The 26,592-nt window shown below is 35.7% G+C and overlaps 1 protein-coding gene across 1 annotated transcript in view; it reads right to left on the minus strand.

Annotated features, from left to right (window-relative positions):
• LOC128873677 (uncharacterized) overlaps positions 1-24,465 on the minus strand; it is a 201,835-nt gene extending 177,370 nt beyond the window's left edge. The window contains exons 1-2 of the mRNA XM_054117399.1: positions 24,201-24,465; positions 10,814-11,319 (exon numbers count right to left, since the gene is read on the minus strand). Of these exons, the coding sequence (XP_053973374.1) occupies positions 10,814-11,051 (238 nt within the window). The 5' untranslated portion in view covers positions 11,052-11,319; positions 24,201-24,465. The remainder of the gene's footprint in view (positions 1-10,813; positions 11,320-24,200) is intronic.
• Positions 24,466-26,592: the final 2,127 nt, after the last annotated feature.

Below are 26,592 nucleotides of genomic sequence, written 5' to 3' on the forward strand. Positions count from 1 at the left end.
CCGAGATCCGTATATCCGTCCGAGACAAATGAAGCTCCAAAATTTTCCGCAACATTAACTTTTTCTATGGCTGGACTTGAATTCATTCTTCATTGTCTCGAGTTTCGCGAGTTTCGTTTTTCCACTTTCATCCCCTCAAGTGGAAGTTGCCCTACCGTTGCACTCTGATATACTCCGGATTAATGCAAACGGCTAATGTTATGTTAATGTTCGTCGCAGTGGTATTAGTGGTCCTGCCTTGGATACCGTAAATACGGAACAGAATAATCCGCGTGTTAACCGAGGCTTCCAGTACGAGGCTGCGACCTCCAAGATGGTGGGTGAATCCCAACCTGCTTCGTGACTCAACTTACTTGCACGGAGAGAATGTTGGAAAAGCCGGAGCAAGGGGATGATAACAGAAGCTTAAAATGGTAACCAGGAAATAAAATTGAACTGCGTACAATATCTGCCCCTTTTTGCATTTTCACTACCAATACGTATCGCGCCAAATAGATAATAAGATCCGGGAGAATATAAGAAACCAACGGATAGACTAAAAATTTCATTACTTTTTTCTCCAAAATAGACTTTTACCAGTCACTATGAAAATCATCTTTACAACATTGGGAAAGTTTTCAAAGAAGGTTAAGATTTCAAATGCTTACTAGCATTTCGTACTAGACCTGATAATATTCGAGTAATTTCATATTTTAATAATTTGTAGGAATTCGCGTATTAAGTAATACTAGTAAATTACAGTTTGAATGTTTGAATGCTATTGGTAAGATACTATTTTAATATTATTTTATCTAAATTACTATTTGAGTATTATTTTCATGTATTATTATTCATAACTTAATATTTGAATATTACTGTTTTGAATTTTATATATTTATTGCTGTTTGCACGAATTATCCGTATATTATTTCGAATAAATTTGATAGGGTTTATATTCAAATCAAAACGTAGTATAATACATTTCGATAGTTTGAACATGCAAATTGTCTATCGTAATTAATAAATATTTTTCGTATAAAATATTATTATAGAATTAGGATTGTCAACAACAATTATCTGTTGAATTTTATGTACGTATTGCTATTTGGAATAATTGTAAGTATGTTACTTCTAATAAATTTAATTAAAAGTATGTCCTAGGCAAAATATGGTATATTTTTATATTTAAACCTCAAAATGTATTATACGGCGTGTACATAAGTGGAAGATATTTATTGTGTGTAGAGTAGAGGCCATTCTTTTGTTGAAGTGACAAATTCGACGCCATTGCAATATCCTTACTCAAGATTATTCTAAACGTATTCCTCGCACGTTTGGAAAGTGACTAATATCAAGCAATAATATAAAACTGTGGATGTACAGACAGCATACCGTATGTGCTAAAGTTTCTCTAAGCTGAAATGTCGGAAGAGTTTCGAAATTAATTCACTTAGTCTCGTCAGTTTGCACGTTTCGCTGGCAACGTTCATGCATTTCTGCAATCGTGGAAATACAAGTAGTCCCTTCGGGTCTAGCCGCTTAATATTTGCAAATTTTCGGCGCCTTCGAGCATCAACATGGACAGTTCCCCTTTTGAAAATTAAAATTAGTAAATATTTGCTGAGTTTCATTACTTCGAATAGTAAATGAGAAGACAGATATAATTGAAATACTCCATAAAGGAATAACTTATTCTTTACATAATATTGTAAATAATATTTTGTTACAGTGTACAGAAAATTCGGTCGAATTCCAATATTAACGAATAAATCATTTTAATATTAATATGGACAAAATAATAATAATCGTTAAAAGTTTTGGAACAAACCTCACAAAATCACAAATATCAAACAAAGCAATGCTTTTGAGCACGCTATGTTTTTAAAATGAATATTTAATCATGTAAACCAAAAATAAATCTACATGTACTGCAACCAAAAATTCGATCGCATTTTAATATCAATGAATAAGTCATTTCAATATTAATAATCGATAAAATATTAAATATCGTTCAACATGTTTTACATTTTTTGCATCGTTTTTGCAATTTTTTTCTGCTAGGCGCCGTCTGTTACGCGTTGATCCTACACCGAGACCGTGTATCGACACCAGGGCGCCAATCGAGGGGCTCGTTACGTTCTCGACAATTAATTACCCTTCGTAAAATTGCGGGACGCCGACGATTTGTCTTCATTGGAGAGGCGACTTATCAGGGTGCACGGCTTACGATACGAGACCAAAAGAAAGAGGCCAACCGTGAAAGGAAGAAGCGACAGGCGGGGATGACGAAGAAGAACAAAAGATCCTGAAGGGGAAAGTAAATTTACGAGGACGTAAAAAGGTGCACGTGCCACTTCGCCGTCCTTCTTCGCGTATCAAATCATCCATCAATTGTTTTATAATATCGCGGCGTCGTTTGTCAATCTTTTTGCCCTGTTCGCGCACTCGATACCGCATATATACGGGCGATATCCTAAGGGATGCAGACGGTAGCCGTCCATGGCGTGGCTCTGGAAACAGCTGCTGGGGAAACCACACGTCCTTCAGGAACTAATCGTTAACCGTTCACGTAGAAAATTGCTCGATCCTTTCCGTTGTTTTTCGGGAGCCCCAAGGTTTTACGTGCAATTGTGTTAGACCAGCAAACCGAGTCAGGTTTCCTACCTACCCTCTTTAATTTCAGCTTTGACTAGTGACAAATCTAGGGTTCAAGTTACTCGCAAAATCGAGGGTGCGAATATGTTGGCAACGAAGAGTGATAACAAAAATTAATATAAACGCATGTATTCAAAAGTGGAATCATTATGTATATTTTGTTTTTTATACGTTGACGTGTTACTTAACGATTCACTTTCAACGACGAATGCGAGTGCAAACCACTTATTTTAGCATACCTGTGGAGTTATCATAAGATAAGACTAAAATACTTCAATTTTTATTTAATATGTTTATATAAATGTGGACACTATTTTATTTGTGATAGAACGGATTAATAAATGAATGATGATAATGGAGAAAAATTTACAAATATTCACTTTAGATAACTAACAATGAAATTAAAAAAGAAATATCAATTTTGCAATTTAATACAAATTATTAAGAAGAGAATTAATAAAGTAACTATCAAATAGATCTAACCCAGCAATATACAAAACAAGTGTCTAACCTACTATTCTTTTCCTATTATTTCTCTTTATTTTTTATTAATATTAAAGAGCAAATGATGTTTACTAATTGTTCTTTATTTATTTGAATACTGAAATACTATAACATTTTGGCAGGGTTTCGTGTGATCTCAATGTCTTCTTCAAAACCCAGTTTCTCTAAACCTGGAAATTCAACGCTGCAGCTACACCAAATGCAATTTACGTTACAATAGATGTCCACTTGAAACAAGCTGATAGACGAGGTGAGAATTAATTGCAACGTTTTACCCAATGACGGCTGTGTGACACGAACGACTTCCGAATTACAGAACTGCAACTGGACGGCGTATAATAATACTTGGCCGCGTTGGGTTTTACTTTAAAGACTATTACCTGAATGTTTGACGTGAAATCGTGGCGATCGGTCAATAGCTGCTTTAATCATTTGCAGATCTGTCACTCAACGTTTCGCAGCACCCAATTGGGATCGATAGATGATAAACACACAATTGAGTTCAACGCACTACTGTGGTTGTTATATTAAAGCAACGTATTCAATCGACCGTTAGTACCAATACGGACAATTAGCTTACTCGAAACGTACCAAATATTCAGTCTAATGAGCCCTTAACTTCGCTAACAAGCAAAATTAGGGAGCTCGAAAATTTCGAAAATGTTGAATCGTTGCGCGCAAGTGGTTCCTAACGGGTCCGTTTTACGTTCCCGTAACATTAATGTTCAAGGGGCTGAAAATACCTCTTCCAAAAATAACAGACTTTTCATTTTTTGTGAAATAGCTGCGACGCTGCGAGGGATGTAGGAAATTATTTAAATAGGAGTTGTAGATTTTTGATTGCTCTAAAACTGTGTGTAAATGAATATCGAAAAATCCATGTTTTTCGATTTACCACGAACAGTCCTACAGTTGAGTGAAAATCACTTGAATCAATTTTATGTATGAATATTTGTATAGAAAGAACAGTACGTAAAGTTATGATACAGACATTATGTATGTGTGTTTAATGATTTTGATATATAAAAGAATTTTATACATCGATAAATGTTAAATTAGTCAAATATACTATGTGACTTGTTAGGAATACATTTTATTTGAAATTTGTATTACATATAAATTTCGTATGGTTAAATTTGTATACATTAACTTGTAGAAGCGAGAAATTTCAAATTTTTATTTTGAATCAGCTTTGAAACACTGCATCTCCATTTTCATTTATTACAAAGGATAAAACTCTTCGCTATCATACAAAAATAATTAGAAAATGTTATTCACTCACTTTCATAAAAATCCTGAGTTTCAGAGGTAAACGACAAAAACTGAAAAATATAGTTTTTGGATCCATACTATATCTCACTCTGAATTCGTTTCTGCAAAATGAGATGTTCAAGCTTCACATTTAACTATAATAAGTACCGCAATAAAATGTCTATTCAACATTATTGTATTTTTAAAATCCCTGAAGGCACCTAGGTATACGTGCGTCCAGTAGTAACAGTACGTACTGGGTCAGCCATGGAACGTAGCAATATCCAGCAGGAGTGAGACTCGCTGGATTTCGGAACGTTCTCGATCGTTTTATTTAATGTCAGTCATTAGTCAACGAGGAGCCACCACTGGAAATCATAGGGGTGGCGCAGGATTTCCGCGATGTATCTCCTCCTTCCACCACCCTTGCACGGATTCATCGCTACTGAAACGAAATCCGACCGATGACGAGGATAATAAGGACTCGTTAGCCCCCGTGAATCCTTCTCTGGAAGACCGAGTTCGCTTCCCGGCCAAATTCCACCAACTTTTTCCAGCCCGATTGCGCTCGTTTCCGCGCGCCCTGCGAGATCAGCTTTTTAAAATGCCGGTAATTTCCATTTTTAACGAGCCACGCTGGAATCCCCTGGCGCTACGTCAGATTTATCTTCCCGCACTAAACGGCCTGATCGCATAAAGAGAACTAATCGCATGAAACTGTAGGAAAACCGCTGGTAAATTTATCCCGTTTGTTTAAAGAAAATGGCGGACAGGTCGGACGAGTTTCACATCGACGACGGGTTGACATAATTGGTTGTAACGTGGGACCCAGCCGATGGTATTAACCTTTTTGGTAGATTTGTTGTGTGCCATTGGTCAAAAATAATCTGGAAAATGTGCATTTTAGAAGACATTTTGGTGAATTGACTTTTTTTTTCTTGAAAATGATGGTAATTTCATGCTTTTATTTTATTGTTTGCAATGTGTATGTATGTTTTTGAATAATTTTTTACGAACATTTCCATATTTTTGAGGAAATTAAAAATAGTTATTTTTAATAAAGAAGATAAGTTTACTGTACGCACATATATATTTTAATCAGGTAAGATAAATGGAAAGCTTAGAATACTTTTCTTATTTAAATAAAGCTGAAAACCTGAACGAGAATTTGATTAAATGTATACAAATTAAAAATATTTTTTACGTTTTCCAAAAAGCGATACACAAATAAAATTCAAGTAGTAATTCCTACGATAAAGTAGACAGCTTTAAAAATTTCAATTTTGCTTAATGGGGAGTAAATATAATTAATTTCTAAATTCCTATATATTCCTAAAACCAATCTCAGTGTCTATCGTTAATTGGTTATTAATTATAAACACGTGCACTATGTATACCTATATACATATAACCATCAGCTATATGCTAAGCATAGCATGAATAATGGCTTCGCAGAATTAGAAGGAACTTAAGAAGTTTGCATATTAAAGTTTCTAATTGAATTACGAACTTATGAATCAGAAACTTATGCCTCCTCGTTGCCGTGCTTCTTTAATTATAGCAGATAAAGTGAATCATAAAATTATAACGATTTTTAGTTAGTAGGCAAATGATTAAAAACAAGGTTATATTCTTCTGAAAAAAATATAGCAGAATATTCAAATTGTATTCGAAATGTATATAATAGTGCATATAAAAATAATAAATACCTTCTTTGATATTTTTTAGGTAGTCTCTAAATATTTAAAATTGAATCAACAATAATAGTCGCACATAGTTTTTTTTTTATTTGCTTGTATAGGTTAGTTAGCACATCAAATTCAATTCTAAAAGTCTTCAGAGAAACAATATCTAAAAAAAATCAATTTTTTCTTTTTGTCAAGACAGAGTACCCATTTCATTGCTTTTTAAAGCTTTATTTAATCCTACACACGTGTCTGGCTTTTCGGTTGATGTCTTTCTTCGACCGTTGCTTCGAGAATTCCACCCGTGTCGGTATGTCAATCCGTCGAGATGAAACGACGAGAGAAAAATAAAACAATACCGATCAGGACGAGACCCAGATTCCCGAGGAGTACAGGAAGACTGGATGGAGGCGCGACTGACGTCTCACTCGCAACTTTTGCGAACTGACCCTTCTCCGTTTTCCTTCCATTCATCGAAACTAGATCTCAGCTCTAAGGATCACGAAAAAGATAACGGCAGAGTCAAATACGAAACTTTTGGTCCCCAGCCGGCAAGATTAACTAAAGTTTCCAGCATGTCGCAAAAGGAACTGGGCGCGTGGATACGAGAAATATCCCCAGATTCTATTCAGAAAAGTCTTCATTGTTTGTGAAATTGATTTTTTTCACAATGAGGAATACTGGAATCGATTACAGTTTGTTACTCAAACGTCTAATCAATAAACTGCGTATTTATACTAAAAGAGAATAGCCTACATATAACGAAAAGGTACGCATACTTATTAAAAACGAAATATTAATATCATTATACTAATTAATAAACCATATATGACACACATTAAATATGTTTCGTACTCCTTCCATATTAGTGTATCATATCGTAAATGCATCAATTTCCCGGTCTATTAATTAATAATACAACTGCCAATAAATCATTTGGTTTTCAGTTGAAATAGGGTCACTCGTGATACAAATATAGAAATGTATTTGTCCGTGATTAATAACTACAGTTAATGATTGGATTCAGATTTTAACTGGTGAAAAAATCTACATTTTCAACGTAATATGATAGAATTTCGAGAATTTATGAAAGAATAAATCGTCAATTGTGGATAGAAAATATTTTTCATACCGAACACCATTAATGCAAAAATGCCAATTTCCTTTCGGACCATACAATGGCCTGCAAAAGTTTTTTGGCAATTCATTGTTCCACTTGCTCTACAGAGGAAAAATAATCCATGGGAAATAAAATGAAATAAATGTTTCTGTTTGGTACTTCAACAATATAGATTAATTTAGTTCATTCTACTTCGTTATATTGGTAACTCTCGCACAACCCAGAAACCTGTTATACAAAAGGAATGTTTACATTCCAAATATTTTTCTCTGAAATAAAATGTACGATATGTATATTTTCAAAAAAAGTTACAAAATAAATATTAATTCATAGAAATGGACAAAAATACAATTTCACGTAACGTGCATACATTTTTTCATTTCACTACGTCATTATAAAACGGAAATATTCAATTTATTTTAACGTGGACCACTGTTTTTCTGAATTTCATTTCGTTGATGAAACTTCCTTCGCATAACTTTCATAGTTGGATTCAATACTAGTTATTATTCGATTATTTTAGTTATATTTCAATTAACAAAAATTTATTTTTTCTATTCTCGGCCAACAAAATAACTTTTGTGTCATGGTAGATCAATTGGAACATACTCAGTTACAAATAAGATCATTACATTTCCTAATAGAAAGTACACTAATGAACAGTCTCAGTATTCATAAACATATTCTTATTTTGAATACGTCAAATTATTGTTCAAAGTAAAACACAAATCTCTTCCATTATGCCAGACATCAAATATGCACATTTATCACGAAGCCTTTCTTCGTATATTTAACTCACCCACGATCGCTACATTCGTCTCAGTTACCTTTACACATCCCCAATGTCCCGAGGAACCTATTTCTTCCTCGCGGGCTTCAATAATTAGACCAACGACATGCGTTCGTCGCTACAAATTACAAAAACGCGCTCGTAAACTAGTAAAATTGTGCCGCAACAAAATTAGAGCGATAAACGCCGCTATTGTCCCTTCAGTCATCCCAGACGAAGCCTAGTTAGTACCCACGGCACAAGAACGACCAGAATTTCGCAAACGAAGCAATGCAACGTCGACACATGGACGTCTTCGCGTGTAGCCGCGCGTGGCGACGTAGAAATCTTACGGTGCACGAACGAAGGGACGAAACAGAAGCGAAACAGGGACAGGAGATGGCGGGGAACACGTAGAAGCGACCTAGAGAAGAAATAAAAGTCGAAAGCTGGGAACGAGCTCGCGAGACGAGACGGCAAGGAGAAATAAAAAGAAATTGTCATCGTCCGGGTGGTTGCAACCACCCATGTAACCGTACCCCTTACCCCTTGAGCTTTCCTCCGCCCCGCTTTACAGCCACTGTCATTTGTTTTTACGTTCGCTCCATGCCGTTCCTGAAAATCCTTCGCCTGTCGTGAACGCCGTTCGCCCCTCCTTGTCCTGCGAGATTTTCGTCGTGGAATAGAGAAACACGGCTCCCGTCGAGAGAAGTTCAAACGCGCTGGCAATCTTCTGGATACCACCCTCTCGAACCCCGCCTATCCGACACTTGGAACAAGAAGGGTGCGCAAAGCTGACAGAAAATTTCGAAGTCTCTAGATAAAGGTGTTCCCCGGTCTGTTGGAGTTCCTTGGCACGGGAGGAGGGTGGTAGGTGCGGGGCGGGGGCCACACTTTTCTCGAAGAGCGCGAAAGCCTCGGGCCCGCTGTTTTCGATATTTGTCGATGTGTGTTGAACTTGCCGGGGAAAGTTTTCAGATGAAATTCTGTTCAACTGCAAGATCAACCGAGGATCTCGAGCGGGATTAACCCCTCTGGGTATTGACTTTGAGAAAATGTCTGCTAGACATCTGTACGTAGGAACTCGCCGGTAACGTTGGATAATTTACTGAGAAGGATTAATAATACGGTCATGTTTTTTCAAACTTTCTGCGGCTCGAACTTTTCCGACGTTGATGATTGAGGCTGCGGGTATAATCTGTTTTCACGGGGGCGGAACGAGAGTACTGTTCATTTAGATTAGGCGGGGAAACACGGTCGTTGCGTTATCCAATTCCTCGGATGTTTCGTTTAACCGTTGGTTGGACGAGGTCGGTGAGGTACTTGGAAATTTATCCAAAGGGAGGTGTAACTAAAAATTAACTCGCTCCACTGTGTCGCGATTCGATCTCGCTTGTATCTGCAAGCTTTCTATATTAAAGGTACGCAATTAGCACAAAGTAATAACGCATAACATAAAATTATCTAAATTATAAACGCTACCGTTAATCGGTATTGCCGAAGACGACTCGACGTCGTATCCGAATTCTAGCGATCATGCATGATCCGTAGAATGATTATGCCATGCGCAATCATTCTGGCACACATACACGAACACACAATTTACACACGTATGCATGCATGTATTTTTTAATTTAAAATATATTTTACGAGGTTTTCATAAAAATATCGTTGTTTTGATTTACTAACATGTTTATTTGGCGCTATACTTGGCGTTTTTTAAATAAATTACTCTTGTTAATATCTTAGGCCTTAACGGTTGATTGGTATTCGAAGTGCACCATGCGAGTGAAGATGGCGATCATCCCGCAAAGATTGTGATTCGTTTTAATGTTTATTTTCGATCATCCTTGGAAATCCAATTTTGTTTTTAGATCACAGAGGCGAGACGGAGAGGAATATTCTTCTCTGAGACGACTCGAGCAGTTTCGCGACAGTTTCGCAGCTTTCGTTGAAGCACGGAGATTTTACAAAAGGACGAAGGTGATGAAGAATCTTCAACTCTTGGATAGTGGTTTTCTGCTTGAACTTCACGAAAAAGTTTCAAAGGAAATAAAGGAGAAACTGGAAGATTATTCCCAAGAAAAGACGTCGGAGGAAAGTGGAAGCTGAAGACGATAAAGACAGTATCGCGTATTAATTTTGCCAGACTATTTAATTAGCAAGGGCTAAGTAGAGAAGATAAGAATTTAATGAATAGAGATAGCCATGTAATCTTAACAGTTTTCATCTCCCTTCATATTCAACTCTCTACTATAACTTTTCGTTCCTCGGAAGAACAATGAAACCAACTGAAATCTTCACACCAAAAATGCTACAGTTGTTTCGTTAACAAAGGTGGTTTTCCTTCGTTCTTACTTTCTCATTAACATAGTACTGTATATGTTTGGTTACAGTAAAACAATTTTTATTTTGATAAAATTAACTATTAGTTATCCTATTCAAGGTGTATCGAAATAAAAATATTTGTATTGCAATAATAATGATGAAAAGAATAATTTCTATAGTATCTTCAGTTTCATGACAGTGTTAAGTTGTCATAATAACATTACCTAGTCTCATTTGTTCAAACGTACCCTCAATATGTTTCGTTTTTATTTCATTCGTCTATGTAGTATACTATGTATTTTCAAAAAGTTTATTCACAAGAAATTGTTGTCCGATACATTTATGTCAAATACATTAAAATTGGTAAATTTTAAAATACTAGAAATATTAAAAATGTAAAAGATACGATGCACCAAAGCGGTCCAAGACTTTAGCACAGTCCTGTACATGCCCCCGTTTGGTTTTCATTTGTCTATACTACCAACCCTCCATTGTGTAAATTAAATGACCGTTCGTACTCACGGAGTGTTACGTTGGCAGGCTTCACGATTATTGGACAGACCCTGAAGAGACCCAGCTTGAAGCGTACACTCACGATATTCGCGTAACTGCGCGGCAAATACGGAAGTTGCAACTTCTCCTCGGTGTGAAGCCATGCAGGGCCTAAAAGCGCCGTGCCGAGAGCCGCGAGCGCCGCGATGCCGCAAACGACGCCGCACCTGGTCAGTCTGATGCCACCAGGACCACCCGAGCAGCACATCTTTGTCTCTGTGATTCCTCGCTTTCCTCAGGAAGACATACTTCGATACACGAGGAATCACCTCGCCGATTTTAACAGTTCGCACCTTTCGTCTCGACAGAAAACCTTCCGCGAACTTCGACACATTATCGTGCGATTCGATCACGAATTCTGCGATGCCTTTCTGCACATTGTCTTTCCTTTCTCCCTTGGAGCGTCAGTGCGCGCTTGGAGCTCCAAATATCCGTGGTTGGGAGACCTCGAGTCCAGGAATCTCTGGTTAACCACCCTGAAAAGAGGATAAGAATGTTTATGAGATTTAGCCAATTTTCAATCTACGAATTATTATCCCTTTGGACTCCAAGTGATTAGGATGTAGGTTGGTAGTCTACTTCGCGGAATTTTTTCTTAGATTTCTAGTGGAATAGGGACGAGAAAGTCTTGGCAATTTGTTGAATTGTAAGGCTTGTCTCGAAATTGAAATTTGTATTTACGAAACAGATGCGTACATTAATTAATATGGTTTCATGGAAATATTATATTTTTATTATTGTTTACATTAGAGTGGCTTGGAAGTCCAAAGGGATTCCACTAGAACAACAATATGTGTCAACTTAATTTTCCTTTCTGAATCAATCTTTAAACAAAGACTTTAATTGTTATCAATACATTAATTTTTACTTAGTTCTACGTACATGTTTATGCAATTTATACAATCAACAATTATTATTCAAATTTGATTCTTTGAAACTATCAAATAATTTGCGACCAACTTTCAATTAAAAAAAAAAGGACACGTCTTCTCAATTTCCCGATCAATTGATTGTCAACGAAATTGAGTACTCGAAAGTATCGACGCGCGAAAACAGCGATTTGTACTTCCATCGAACATCTACTCTCGATTTTCACGAGATATTTACACACAGGATGTTTCAGGCCCTGTAGCGATTTGTTAGTTGACTAGCGATAGTGTCATTTCCCTTCGATGAAAGCGAGTAATCCGACCTCGATAAGCGAGATATCGAGGTACCATGGAGTTTGACTTTATCGAGACACTCTGGAGAATTCTTGTATCCGTCGCGTGCTGCGGCGGTTTAATTCGCAACGAGAATTCTCGTTGTTCTACAGTTTCAACTTCCCGCGCCAATATACAACTTGATATCGTGAATAAATAATTTATAGACACCTGTCTGGTAACGGAAGAACTTGTTCCGCCGTTGTACGATGTAAAAATTATGATATTTTCGAGATCATTAAACATTGTTTATACGTACAGAGTACTTCTTCGGGAAATTTATTGCAGTTATATGTTACACTTAGTACTGTATTAAAAAACAAGAATGTGAGTTAATTAATATAAATAAAAGACAGATGAAATTATAAATGTACAGTTTTCAGTTTCAGTTTAGTACAAAACTGAAAGAGACTACTTTTATTCTTCGACTATTTGATAATTATCGAACAAAAGTTCCAACTGATTATTATTGCCTTTTTACATTCCTTATTCTTGAATATTTGATTCATGAATAATAAACAAGAATAGGGTTGCTGTTACCGCCTTTTTTTTTAACCGCCTTTTATCAGGGCTGAATAAAAATTAAAACGATATTGGAGATATAAATGAGGCTGCTCCAGGAGATGAAATTGATCATTCAAATTATGTAACTTATTGCATTATTAAATGTTATACAAGACTTTTTAACGATGGCGTTCTGAAGTTTCATAATGAATTCCGAAGTGCAATCGATAATCTATAATTTAAAGGTAATAGGAAACTTGGATTTCACTTTACCTTAGGAGGACAAAATTCTGAATAATATCAATTGAATATTTTATAACCGTCGTAAACTTTTTCACGTTAACGAATCCCTCTGCAATAGTGATTGTCCGCAACAAAAAATTCAGAAACTAATTGATTAAGAGAGTTAAACGTGATTAAATAAGTACATATGAAGAAGATATGAACCAGAATATTATTACGAGGCTGTGGAAGATTATACATTTACGGCAACTGGAAATATGAACAAATGTACGAGGTAAATGTACAATATTATGTACAGCTCGAGGAAAATTACAAGATGGATGAAACACTAATGAAACACTGTTTATCGTTTTCGAAACTGTCAATGGGTTAGACAAGGGATAGTGGGACCAATTGTGTAGCGGATCAACGACATCGCTAGTTTTACAGGCTAAGCTAGTTTTACGGATGCTGGTGTCGAAGCAACGGATGTTCCGAAACGAACGCGCGCGGAATTCGCTGACTGCGAAACAGATCAGACTGACAGCCACCTAGGCAGATGAAAAAAAAGGAATGAAAGAACTACGCTGTGAATTTGTTTTAAATGGCCAGCAGTACTAACGATCGCGGCCGACCACTTCATGACTGGCATATGTGCACCAGATTCTGCTCGACGATTTCACAAAATGTTTCTAAAATGTTTGGCCAACGGTTACCGGTATCTTTAATTAATTACATCGATGAAACCATATTTCTAAATCGAATAAATGAAACAAGAAACATTACATCGTCAGCAATAATTCTTCAGTAAAATAAATTAAATAAAATCTGAATAGTCTCACCTTTCTTAGCTTCTTACAATTTTCGTATGTATTACTCAAAAATATCTACAAAAATATGCATTTAGGAAGATCTTTTTTAAAATTAACATGTTTGTCTTGAGAATAACAATAACTTGCCTTAGTTCAGTCACAGATTTTGTCATCACAAGTCTATTATATCATTATTAAAATACCTTTTAGCAATCGTAAGTTGATGACATAGAGAAATATGATACTTTACCTCAAATAGAATTAACCTATCATTTGTTTTATTATTTTTTCTTAACGTATGTATATTTTAAAACTAGACTTTAGACAATTTTCTGTGTTCTCTATTCATCCTGTTTTTCCCTTCGAATAACTAGTATTCGCTATCGATTTTAAATATCAAAAAAGGCATCTAAAATTGTTCTGTCAGCAGATCAATTTTCATCGGAGCAAATCGTTCGGGTCAGGTGAGAGGAATGAAATTTTTGCGCGCGAACGTGGGCAGAGAAAACCGTTCCACAACGACGAGAAATTGTATAACGCGAAAGGATATCAACACGAAAAGCGTGAAACACGTTTTAAGCTGCCCGCGAATGCTCTGTCTCGGCTATATGGAAAACGCTGCCTCGTGAATGTTTTTGTAAATTAAGGTACGTAATTATTCGAGTCTCCGTAATGTATAATTGCGTTTAGAGAGAAAATTCTTGTATACGGAGAAAAGACGGGTGAGCTACAAACACTTCAGGAAAATGAATAACCGTTCTTCAACTCTTTCGCTTTTCATTGGAAACCACAAGGAAGTCGCGGCAAACGAGAATTTTTCTACAATGTACATTGCGCCTTAAGGGGTAAGAAATATTTACGAGGTCTTAAAAGGGCACTTCTTCACGAATTTTTATCTATTCTCAGTTGATATATATTATAATCAGTGTTTTTCTATTCGAAAGATATATGCTTGAAGATATAATACACAAATTTTCATCCAAAAATGTACAAAAATCTTAAAGATATGAGCGATCTAACCAAGGATCTTCAAAGAAACATGGCTCACAGTGAACAATATTACACAAAACTGGATTATCCGAAATTAAAAATTTTAATTGATTTCTTTAAAATAATATATTAAAACTAGTACTTGTTCGTAGTTAAAAAAGAAATATTTACCTTTAGATCACTAGATACTCAAATGGGCAAATTAAATTATACATACTCTAATTACGTTTCTAAGGTACCTACCCTAATTTTTGTAAATGGAATTCGACCAAGAACAATAAGAAACAAGAGTAATCTAATAACTTTTCCGAGAGAAAACGGCAAAGGTGTCCACTAGCGATACTTCCAGCCGAATTTATTTTCACATTTACATCGAGTGAAATATCTGAGAAATAAATCGTCGTTCGAAACTGTCACCGTTCCCCGTCGCATTTCAAACGACGTCAGGTTTCGATGCTGAACAGAATCGCCTCACTGGCCGCCGTATTTTTCACTCTCGGCGTAATTTTACGACACAATGAAACCACAGCTCGCACGCCGTACTGACCTGACGTTTGAACGACGTACATACAGAAGAAATAAAGCTTTTCCGAAATGGCAACGCGTGCCCATCGTAAACGCGAGTTTACTTCCGCGAGAATATTTCCCTCTTCGTAAATAGACCAGCCACGCTGACTTCCAGTCGTCTCGCGAATTACCTTCGGGGAAGTTTACACCGTTAGCTCGTACTAAGCAGCTGTGCCGCAGGACTCATTGAAATCCGCGGATTTTCGGAAGTTACGTCTCGCAAATTGCCCCGCCGTCATCGCCGTCAACGATACCTCGACTTTTCGATCGCGTTAACCTACTTCTGCTCTTTGTTTATAATTCCTGGATCAGTCGGGGGGGGGGGGGGGGCGCCCGGGGGGGGGAGCAGAAGTTTCGTTAGGAAGGAACAGCGTCAATTTCATTGAGAGGATTTTAATGAACCTTTCGCGGCAAAAGACCTTCATTCGTTCAACTGGGTCACGAAGTAGCGAAAAGAATGCCTATAACGAGCGGAATGAAAACAATGACGTTACGTCTCGATCTCTAGTTTCCTCGTCTAGGGAAAAATCATTTTAGCGACGGGCAAGGTTTTTAACCCTTGCCGTGACCAAGTTTTGTAACGGATTCATGGACATTAACGGCTGATAAGATTATTCGTAAACACATACATAGATTGGGGATGTTAATGTGAATTTATATTTTTATTTAAATGAATTAAAATAATTACCAAAATTGTACTTTAAAACACACCTAAAATATTCTCAAAGTTGAGAAATAATGGAGACAATTTTTTTCTTTAAACAAAAAATCACGAAGAGAACTTAATATTTGGCCCCCTGATGTGGTTTCCCTTTTAGAACATTTCCTGTTACTTTGATGATTCTTTCCAGTAACGTAAGAAGATTTTTTAAAAATTCATCTTTCAATTAACAAAAAAATGACGAAAATCGAGTATTCTTTTTGAGTGGCTATACGTAACCCCTTGGGCGAACGCAGAAGTTTTTAGACAGGATTGAAAAACGCGAAATTCATATGGAGCTACGGGCTTCGATCGAAGCGTTAGGTGGTGAAGATCGTTAATGGATTTCTGGTTATGTGGAAAAACCATTAAAACGTTTGTCTGCACTCGAAGAAATTAATTCCAATTGTCGTTATCGCGGGCAGCTTGAAAAGAGGAGCCTACCACTGATAGCGATCGCGGTACGTTCAAGTGGAGTGGGACGCCATTATAGCTGCCGCATTTCCCACCGTGGTGGTTCGATCTGACCTCGGAGAAAACGCAAATGACTTTTTCAAATTCTGCGTTCTCCCTTTCGAATATGGATCACGCGAATCATAGATATAGGGAGGAGGGAGAGAAACTGGAAACTTAATTCTGTAACCGCAATTGTATCAAACCAGTTGTTTAGTTACAGTATTTTGTAATTGTACGGCACATAAACAAACATTATTAGTAGACTGAGGATCTTCGTGCAAGATAAAATCTGTGTAAACGTACCTAGAGAAATGAAACCTATAGACAAATTTATTCTACTCTGCAAATATTATAATATGAACATTACTTTTATTTAATGTGTCCTATTTAAAATATACTTCAAAACACAGTTTCTTCACGGGCACTAACTTTAAACGCATTCTATTATTAATTATGTTGAAAATTTCAATTAACCCCTTCAGTAATCATTAAAAAATTAAGAAATGGAAAAAGTAATACATTTTTTTTATGAACGAATTTTATTTACTGAACATATATATCCCTCATAAATGCCATTTCGGGCCCAAAATGGGACTGAAAGTTGATATATACTGATTAATTTTTGTAACATTAACCCTAATACAAATATTGAAAATAAAATTAAAACAATTCTCGTACACTGTACAAAAATTTACACAGGGTTGCTTATCTGTAATCTGCGCTTCTACATACCAGAAATTGTATTTATTTACACCCGAATATATTCAGGAGTGGTCTTTTACTCGGGCGTGGTCCTTAAGCGGTTAATAAAGAAAAAACTAAATACACCTAAAAACTAATTTTTAGTGTAACTCGACATATGAGTGAAAGGTTAATACACGAACTCTGAACTCTGCCCAAAGCGGTTGAAAGTTCATCTAAATTAATACCAGCATGTCGAGACCTCCTTCTGTCGATCAATCAATAGAAATTAATAATATGAACTGACATTTTCCATTGCCGCCGCGTAAATAACTATCGTCGAGAGAAACTCAGCTATTGCGGTGGAAAGTATTTCGTAAACACACTCAATGCAACTAAAGTAACATGGAAAGCATATCCTAAAAGTAGTAATTATACCGTCGGTATATTCCCCGGACGCTTTCATCTCTTTCAGTCGAAATTCATTAGAGGTTCGTCGGCAGAGACGTTTCCGTTTTAAAACGCGCGACAGTTTTTCCAGAGTCCCGGTGAAGAGCATTCGAAGAAAGCGAGAAGACATCAAAGACCGTTGGAACAACCGGTCGGTATTCGCTCCAAAACCACCGTGGAATTTTTCAACTTTCCTCCTCGGAACGTCGAACCTGTCGTGACTGGAAGAGGGTGGAAGTGGCAGGAGGGTGGGTGGTGTAGAAAAGTTTTCAACAAAAAACGATCGCAAAAAAAGAAGGGAGAGAAAAATGACGAAAAGGAGGAAGCAGAGCCAGGGCGTCATTCGCGAAAGGTGAACGAGGATAGCGAGCAGAAGCTTGGTGCTGATCCTTCCAGGCGTGAATCGTGGTTGGTTCGAACTTTTAATTACCTGGTACTTAAGAAACGGTCTACGAAGGAAAGAAGGGAAAAGAAAAAGAAGAGGCGCCGAAAGGAAAACGGGGGAAGCGAATGAAATGGCCTGCGGAACGCGCGCAGGAGTAGGAAACGACTCGCGTTTGTCGAACAGACTTAAACAACCACTCGAAACTGCTCCCTAACAGGAACGAAAATCTGTCGAGTATCCTTTCCGGAGGGGAAATACCTTCAACATTGCGCAGTTCTCGTTTTTTACCCCTTTTTTTTTCAATTAAGTTAACCAGAGCATCGGGGGAACTCGGTTCGGTGCATACGTGGGTTATTCGAATTTGCAAAATAAGAAAGTTTTCAGCGTTTGCGTACGAAAAAACACAGTTTCGTGATCGAATCAAAGAAATAGACGAAAGAAATAATTTTCCACTTACTGTCGACATAGAAAAAATTGAAAATGGCGTGTACAGGTAGTCCCTGTAATCTGGACACATTTTTTTTCTTTCTAAAATATGGATTTTAAAAGACATTTGAAAAAATATACGTATTTTTTTTAAAAATAAATATGTCATCACGCTCTTTATTTGTTTGATTGTAAAATAAATGTAGTTTTATATAAAAGGAATAATATTTTTAGTAAACTCATGTTTGCAATCAATAACGAGATAATCTTTTTTTAATGTTCACTTTCTACCAAACACTTTCATATTTCTATACAACTGTATGGAATAGGTGTTAAAATTTTTGTACAAAATACATATGTTTCGTGGAATTCGTGTTTTGTTAAACAACGAAATCCTGGAGCCCCTTGTGAAGAACCCTTTACATCCATCTTCTACACTTGGCATCATAAATTATCGGTTTAACGATGAAATATCTCTTCCGTGTATTTAATTAAAACGTCGACGCATTCCGTGCCATTTCTTTAAAATACTGTGTACAATTTCAAACGTAGTACAAACCGTTTTGCTTTGTTTTACTACTAGCCGTCGCTCGCAACCCTCGTGAGTAATGGAATGGCGATTTGTTCCTGGACAAGTTCAATAAAACCCGATGATCAATCACGAGGTAATGCTCATTGCGAAATCATTTGTATCGTTTCACCATTGAAAATGATTCATTACGAAAACGAAATTCGTTTCGCAGCACAAAGAGAATATTCAAAAAAAAAAAAAAATTAACAAACCAATTAACGTTGTAGATAACAATCGCTTTGTGTTTGGCGAATTCTGCTGCAGGTGCATTGACCAACGTAAAACATTGATCCAATTTAGTATTTTATGGAAACAGACGCAGACCGTCCAATTACGTTTCAGAAATAATCTCCAAACGCCAAAGGCATTTAACCTTTGTCATGCTGTCAAAGTTGTAAAACTTTTACAGAAATTTATTATTTTAATTCCCACAAATATACGGTACGTTATAGTAATAATCGCAAAAACAAAATTGAATCTAAAGTATAAAGACGTATTATTATAAATTCCAACCAAATTTGTTTTTCTATTACGTGAAAATTCTCTTATTTGAACACTTTTGTTTTCCAAATAGTTCGCATAACAGAGGTTCTACTCCACCGTCGTTATTCCAACAATAACAAAGTGGAAAACTCTGATATCTTCGAATTGGAGAAATAATATTCCAGCGATAAGAATATAAACGTTTCATACAGTCGCAGTGAAATCGTGAAAATTCTCAAGAAATCGTATTAATTCATCGAAACGTTAACATTATCTTTCAAATGTTTATTATTTTCCAATGTTATATGAATCAACGTAGAGAGAGAGAGAGAGAGAGAGAGAGAGAGAGAGAGAGAGAGAAAATAATCGCAGGAATTTCATCGATTTTAATAACGAAGACCATTACCTAGGAACGTATCCGGCTGTACAATTGCTTTCATTTTCGATATTAAGTCAATATACGTGTCTCTGGGAGATAAAATTCACGATCGGCAAGCGGATGCAAAGCCTGCGGGCTGATTCTCCCCGTCGGCCCTCTCCACGTGTCGCATCTCTATTCCTCAGTGGACGAGACTCGGTACATTTAATTGAAAAACGTGTAATTCGTAATTTCCCCTGAGGAAACGCTCGCGCGTTTCCTTGATCGCGAAGCTTCACGACGGGAAATCCATGGGACGATTCCAGAATTGCGTCGAGCGTTTTCTTTCTCATTCCTTTCCGCTTATTTTAATACCATCAATCCGTATATATTTCAGCTTTAAATACGTTGAAACTCACTTCTCTCGGTTTACTTATACTTATTCCCGTCCGTGCGTTTTTGCATTTAACCAATGGTATTTTGGTAAAAAAAATCCTTTAAATAAATTAAAATTCACTTCTTTCAGTTTACTTGTGCTTATTACTTTCGGATTTTAAGTTGATGTTTTCAGTCAATGCAACACTAGTAAAAGGAATATTAATAAGAAGAATGCTATAAATAAATAAAAAATTCTAATTAAAGAAATATTAAAATACACGTGAAATGTACCTCATATTTTTTAATATACTGATAAACGAAAGGTTTAACGTTACACATATTGATGTTAAATAGCATCAATAGTTTCTCATTGTGGTCAAAGTAGGTGGTTCGTGTTATTAACATTTGTTTTAACAGTTTGCTTTCCAACTCCTTTCCTTTGGTTCCTTGCTATTCATAATAAAAATAATCGGTAATAAAATTGAGCTTTTCTATTATTCCAAAATAGTTGAAACGAATGGATTTGCTTTTGCTTTGACGATTCGGTGAATTTCCAGAAGACATTTAAACACGACCTACTTTGTCGACCACTTTTTGCTATCGAAATTAAAATTTTGGACGTATTAATCCATCTAGTAATCCATGTAGTAATCCATAGTAATTCATGTGATCATGGGCATTCGTTATATAGGAGACGTAACGAGTTGTGGCTAATATAAATAATCGTAAGTAGATTTAAAAAAGTGAATAAAATGAGAATATAAAACATCAATGTATAATTACAGCATATGTTCACAGAAACCAAGTAATAAATTATTAGAAATAAATATCGAATTATTAAAAATAATAGGTGGTTACATAATTACATAATTACATTTAACCATCATTTTTCAGGATTTTAGTAAACCGTGTAAACCTATTATGCCTCAGTTTACGTAAAACAAAGGCATGCATGGAAATTTCACTATATCAAATACCTGACAGTTTCGATTATATGCAATATTAATATTCATAATTGTTCACAAACGAGAAAACGAATGCAGTATCAAACAAACTGAGACTGCTTTAGGTGAAGGTTCGAAATTGTCGCGAAAATCTTCAACGTTTTGGCATTATTATTTATTCCAACGTTATCAGTTATTCAGCCTTCCACCAAACTGACAGCATCGCAGTAAACAGGAAATAAGAGACGTAAACAATTTTCGGGGAAAATGTGGTGTGCTTCAGCCCACGAATACACCAGGGAATATCGTGCCGTTTATTTCTCTTCCCTGTGAATCATCTAGACGGAGATAATGGTCTACCACGAATAACATTTTTTATCTGAAACGTTCTTTCAGTACTCGTGACATTATAGGGGCGCCTAATTGCTCGTCATTTTTTCTTTATTTTGTCAACATCCGCAATCCTAGCTATTATCTTTCATCAAACTGGAGTAATTTATTCCGACAATTATGCGACCATTGGATCCAATTTTTTGTCTAATTTTGGGAAATCCAGCGTTCTCTTATAACGCGAGAATTTGTACAATATACGAGCAATTGCATGCATTCACTCGGTGGAGTTGTTAATTTAATAACACGGGAACCCAATATTCATCCCTGTTCGCGATGAACAAAAAACCATATTGCATGCGAGTAAATATGTAGAGAGTCGATGCATTTATCTTCGTAGCCAAACTTTTTCAATTTACTATCTTCATATTTTCCATGTCACGAATACAGAGTTTCGATTATACCGATTGTTTATTCAAAGCAGCGCGCTATTTTTTACATTACAAGTGGCACGCCGGCTGCGAGTTTATTAAATTTACAGAGAATATTAAAGAGATGATGGGAATTAATTTACAATGAACAAAAGAGTCAGATCATTGAAGTGGGTCAAGAGATAATGGAAACTTAAACAGTAGGAACTTTTGTACCGTCGCAAATTAGTCTTTATAATAATCACAAAAGTCCTTGAATGAATTCTAATTGACTTCAGTTATTTCGAGAATTTGTTTTGTTTTTAATTTAAAGAAACACGGACCTGGTAATTCCTGTGATATAGATAAACATTTGAAGTGCGGGACGTATCAGATACCTTGTTTGCTTCCATCTGCGAAATCTTGAGAAGAAAATTGAAAATTTTCGTAGTTCATACGCAGAGCTTACTTCCACAAATAAGATACCTCTTGTAAACTCAATTTCCCTTGAAAAATATATGTACGTACAATGTTTTGTACGTGGAAAGAACAAATAGGAGTATGTAAGATGTTCTGAAAACAAAAGCAAATCACTTTGTCTTCCATTTACGAATCGATATTTTATATTACACTATAAGCTGAAGATAAAATCGCTTTCCATATGAATCTTAATTTATGTAATATTCAATTGATTCGATCTCCTGTTTTAAATTAAATGTATCATTTATTTGTAAAGGATAATTATATAAATTTCTATCTTTCCACAGTCTATTCATTACTATGAAGCTTGGCACGTTAATGCAACAAATTACTAAATTTAATCTATTCAAACTGAAATAGATTCATCGTAATAAAGATTAGTTTTAGGGCATAGAAGGTTTGTACTCTAACGTAACAGAATGACGAATTAATATTTCTACTGAAACTGGAGTTATGAATACGTGCCTATAAACGCACAGAATTAATTTCTTATAACAAAGCATATTTTCCTAATTGTAATCTGTCGGCAATATTAAACGGTTCAATATTGTAGTAACGCATGTCGCGCTGCAAAGTCAACGTGTACACGTCAATGTCAAAAGCATTCGCACGACTCACTTGCAACAGAGTATAAACTCACTTGATCGAGAAACGTTTTCCTAGTATCGTAAACAGCGATCGAAAATAAATCGTGCACGCGACATCTATTTTGCAAACGCCGGGAAACGCATAAAGCCGGCAGATCGAACTTCCAAAATCGACATCCGCGTCATCCACTTCAAATTCAAAATTAAATGGCGATGAATTAATAGTAAGAGATATAAATGTTCGTGAAAAAGTAAAAATCATACACCTTAACTTTTAATGTTTCACTTCTTAACATGGTTTCAGGTTGAATTTCGTTAACTGGAACATTTAAAAACATTGTTAGACAAACTGTATGTAATACAACAGATGTATGTAATAAAATAAAAAATTAATAATAATATATCCGATTTTTTCACACGATTATAAATATACGTGATAAATAAAACGTGGTTTTACGTTGAAATTCGTTGTTTGAAGAAATTTTAAACAAATTGTAAATACGTGTATTCAAACGAAGGTTTTCCTAAAAAGGCTCTGGAATTCTATTCATTGATAAAACACGTTTATACATCCGATTTTTTCGCATCATCACAATTATATGTCTAAGTGTCCACCACGCTGACAGTCGTATTAAAAACAAATCCTTAAGAACCCTTTTGAAAAGCCTTCTAAATATTGAGAATTTTGAGAAGTATTGAGAAATATCACTCTAAAGTTTCATAAAAGCAAATGTACACACGGATATATACCTATATAGTCAGGATCGAAACAGTTTAATTCCCTATGAAATCAAATATTTATTTAACGTTGCACGTTCCCAACTTCACGAGCAATCCTCTTCGGAAATTTAATTTCTGAAAGTAAATACCTTGAAGCAATCAACGCGTACGACTTTTAACATTAAAACTCCCAAGCCGATTAATTCGACCCATCCACTTCGAACTTCTTTCAAAAGTCACTCAATTATTAATAATCTTTTTACAATAATATTGAGGGGCAATTATGTTAACAATGAATTAATTTAAATTGGCAAAGTAGTTTCCTCCTCCTCCCTCTAATTACTACACCCATGCACTTCGAATTTCCTTCTAATGTCACTCGATCATCAACAATGATTTTGCTTTTACAAAGGGACAATTATTGTAACAAAAAATTAATTTTAAATTGTCAAATTCAATAGTTACCGCTTCCACCCTCTAATTACGAAGATGTAGTTGAATGCATACCAATGCACTTGGAATTTCTTTCAAAAGCAACTCAATCATTAACAAGGCTACTACAAAAATATTTAAGGACACCTATTGCAACAAAGAATACTCCAAAAACATAATTATATATAACAGGTTGACTCCGATAGTTTGAATGTCAACAACTACAATTCCTAATGCCATTCCACCTGACACTTAACGCAGTGGCGTACCTTTCTTTTAAATAAGTCCACTAAAAGACTGGCAGGTGTTGCATCGTTCCAAGTCCAATGTGGCCTGTCAAAAGTTTCACTAGTCACTGGTCGTAAGTATGTCGAATAAATACGTTGAACGCCGCATAAAACGCGCAGTGAATGGAATATTGATGAGAATATCAGGGACACATTCGACACAAAACATTCACAGGAATACGGCACACAAATGTAACGAGAGATCGAGAGAATCGAGAGACGCACTGGCACGTTCGTACTCCACGGCGGCCGGAGGCGAACTGCCCTTCATAACGCGCGCGCCGCCACCTAAAGCGTGCTAGTGGTTTCCAGTGCTATAGAAGGAACGATTTCGCACGATCTTTCCGTAACGGGCTTTCTTCGAGATAAATGTGCGTGAAATCATAATCGCACGCGGTTCATTGGCTCGGGGATGACTGCCGGTCATTAGCTGCGGTATGATCGAGCAGCGAGGAATCAGTAACGTTCCTGAACAAAGCAACTATGCCAGAACCACGAAGACCTCTATATAACAATTTGGTCTCTGTGATGCATTAACGCTAAACGCACCACAACTGGTCAAATAACAGTTCCAATTCATCAATTCAACTTTATGTAAATTCTGTCATCCATATCATCTGGTGTCAGGTGTTTAATCAATTTTTCTTTTTTGTATCGTTTCTTTTGTTTCATTTTTCGATGGGAGTCTATAGTCTGTCTTATCTAGTCATCCGATTAAGTGTATATAAAGCTCGTACGTTTAAACAAATTTCAAGAAAATCTTTTGTGTGTACTGTCTTTAAAAAAGATGGAAGAACAGTGGAAAATATATTCTAATCGACATTTTTCTTGATTGTATTTTAAAGAAAATGTTTCAAAACATGAAAAATGAACAAAATATGACATCAATTTATTTTCACTTAGAATTATATACCTCAAAATTAAAAATATTTAATTAAATTTTGAAAAGATCACCAATCTCATTCTCGTTAAAACTATATTTCGTGTAGTTTCTTATTTATATGTCAGGTTGAAATTAAAGTAAATTTTCTCGTGCTCCGAAAAGAGTATGAATAACGATAAAAGTTGTTTTATCGTTTATAGAATTGAACCACTTATTTGCAGTAAATTTTTCACAGATTGAAAGAATTGAATTGAAACTGGGAGCTTAGTTGGATTAAAGCAAGCGATTAAATTTGTGCCATGAAATTGACGGCGTCTACTTTATCTCAGAAAATTCGACGAATATTGTTGGAGAAGCTGCAGAAATTCCTCGTGATTGCACATGCAATGGAAAATTAATGCCAGAACAGCTGGAATAATCGTTACAACATGATTTTGTAGCGTCTCCAATTACTCAAACGTAGTTGCATAACCGACTAAAGCGTTCCAGCAATGTAGAATCGTGTTCTGTTGAATTCTCTTCATAGATAATAATTTCCAGAGTTCGCTATGGCATGTAGCAAGCCTACGCTTTGAGCTACGATACTTTTTACTCTCGATTTTGGGAGATTGAATTGAATTTATTGGAACACACAAGTACACTTATTTACTTTACTATACTATATAATTCATGTTATTGTACTCATTCCTTTTCCATTAGTTAATATTTCGTAAAGAAATGTTGAGAAAGAACGTAATTACATTTTCACGATGATTTGTAATGTATTGTAAATTTATTTAATGTTATTGTTTAATTGTTGTTATTTAATCTTAATCTTGTTTAATCTTGTTATTTATTTAATAATTTAGTTTTACTTGATAAGCTTCGCCATTTTGTATATAATATTTATATGAGGAAAACCTATTTATCATTTATCAGAAGACTAAATATTGAAAATTTTGTTTTAATATGAGAAATTACTTAAATAAAATAGTAGGAATTAGTCAAAATATGAATCTCACAAAATCTATTATCGGAAGACATGTGGTAAGTGGATGTTATATCTATTCTAAAATCGTTTGTATCTAAGAAAAAATAAGTTTCCTTTGAACCTATACAGTAGCCACGTGTGTTAGCGCTATATAATAACTTTGTTCGGTGACATAAATTATACCTGCTCCTCGAATGTCCACCCATTTTATTTTTATCGACACCGATCGATTTTATAAAAAAACTTTTTCATCAGAAATGTTCTGCATCCTCACAATTTCCGATAAACGACATTTCATTGTATTTACTTAACAATTACCTTGGATAATACTTGACTACCTTACTTATCGTTTGATAGCTGCGGAATTTAATTAAAGCAATATGGGATTTCTATTGCGTTCGCCCGTATCATCGACGTGGTATTTCTTGGAACGTATCAATTATCCGATATTTACTTGGAAAAAGGAATATTCGCAATATGAGGGTTTCTTCTAGATCATATTCGTCTGCCGCCGCCGGCTA

Source organism: Hylaeus volcanicus, chromosome 3 (assembly GCF_026283585.1).
Source record: "Hylaeus volcanicus isolate JK05 chromosome 3, UHH_iyHylVolc1.0_haploid, whole genome shotgun sequence".
In the NCBI taxonomy this organism is placed as follows: domain Eukaryota; kingdom Metazoa; phylum Arthropoda; class Insecta; order Hymenoptera; family Colletidae; genus Hylaeus; species Hylaeus volcanicus.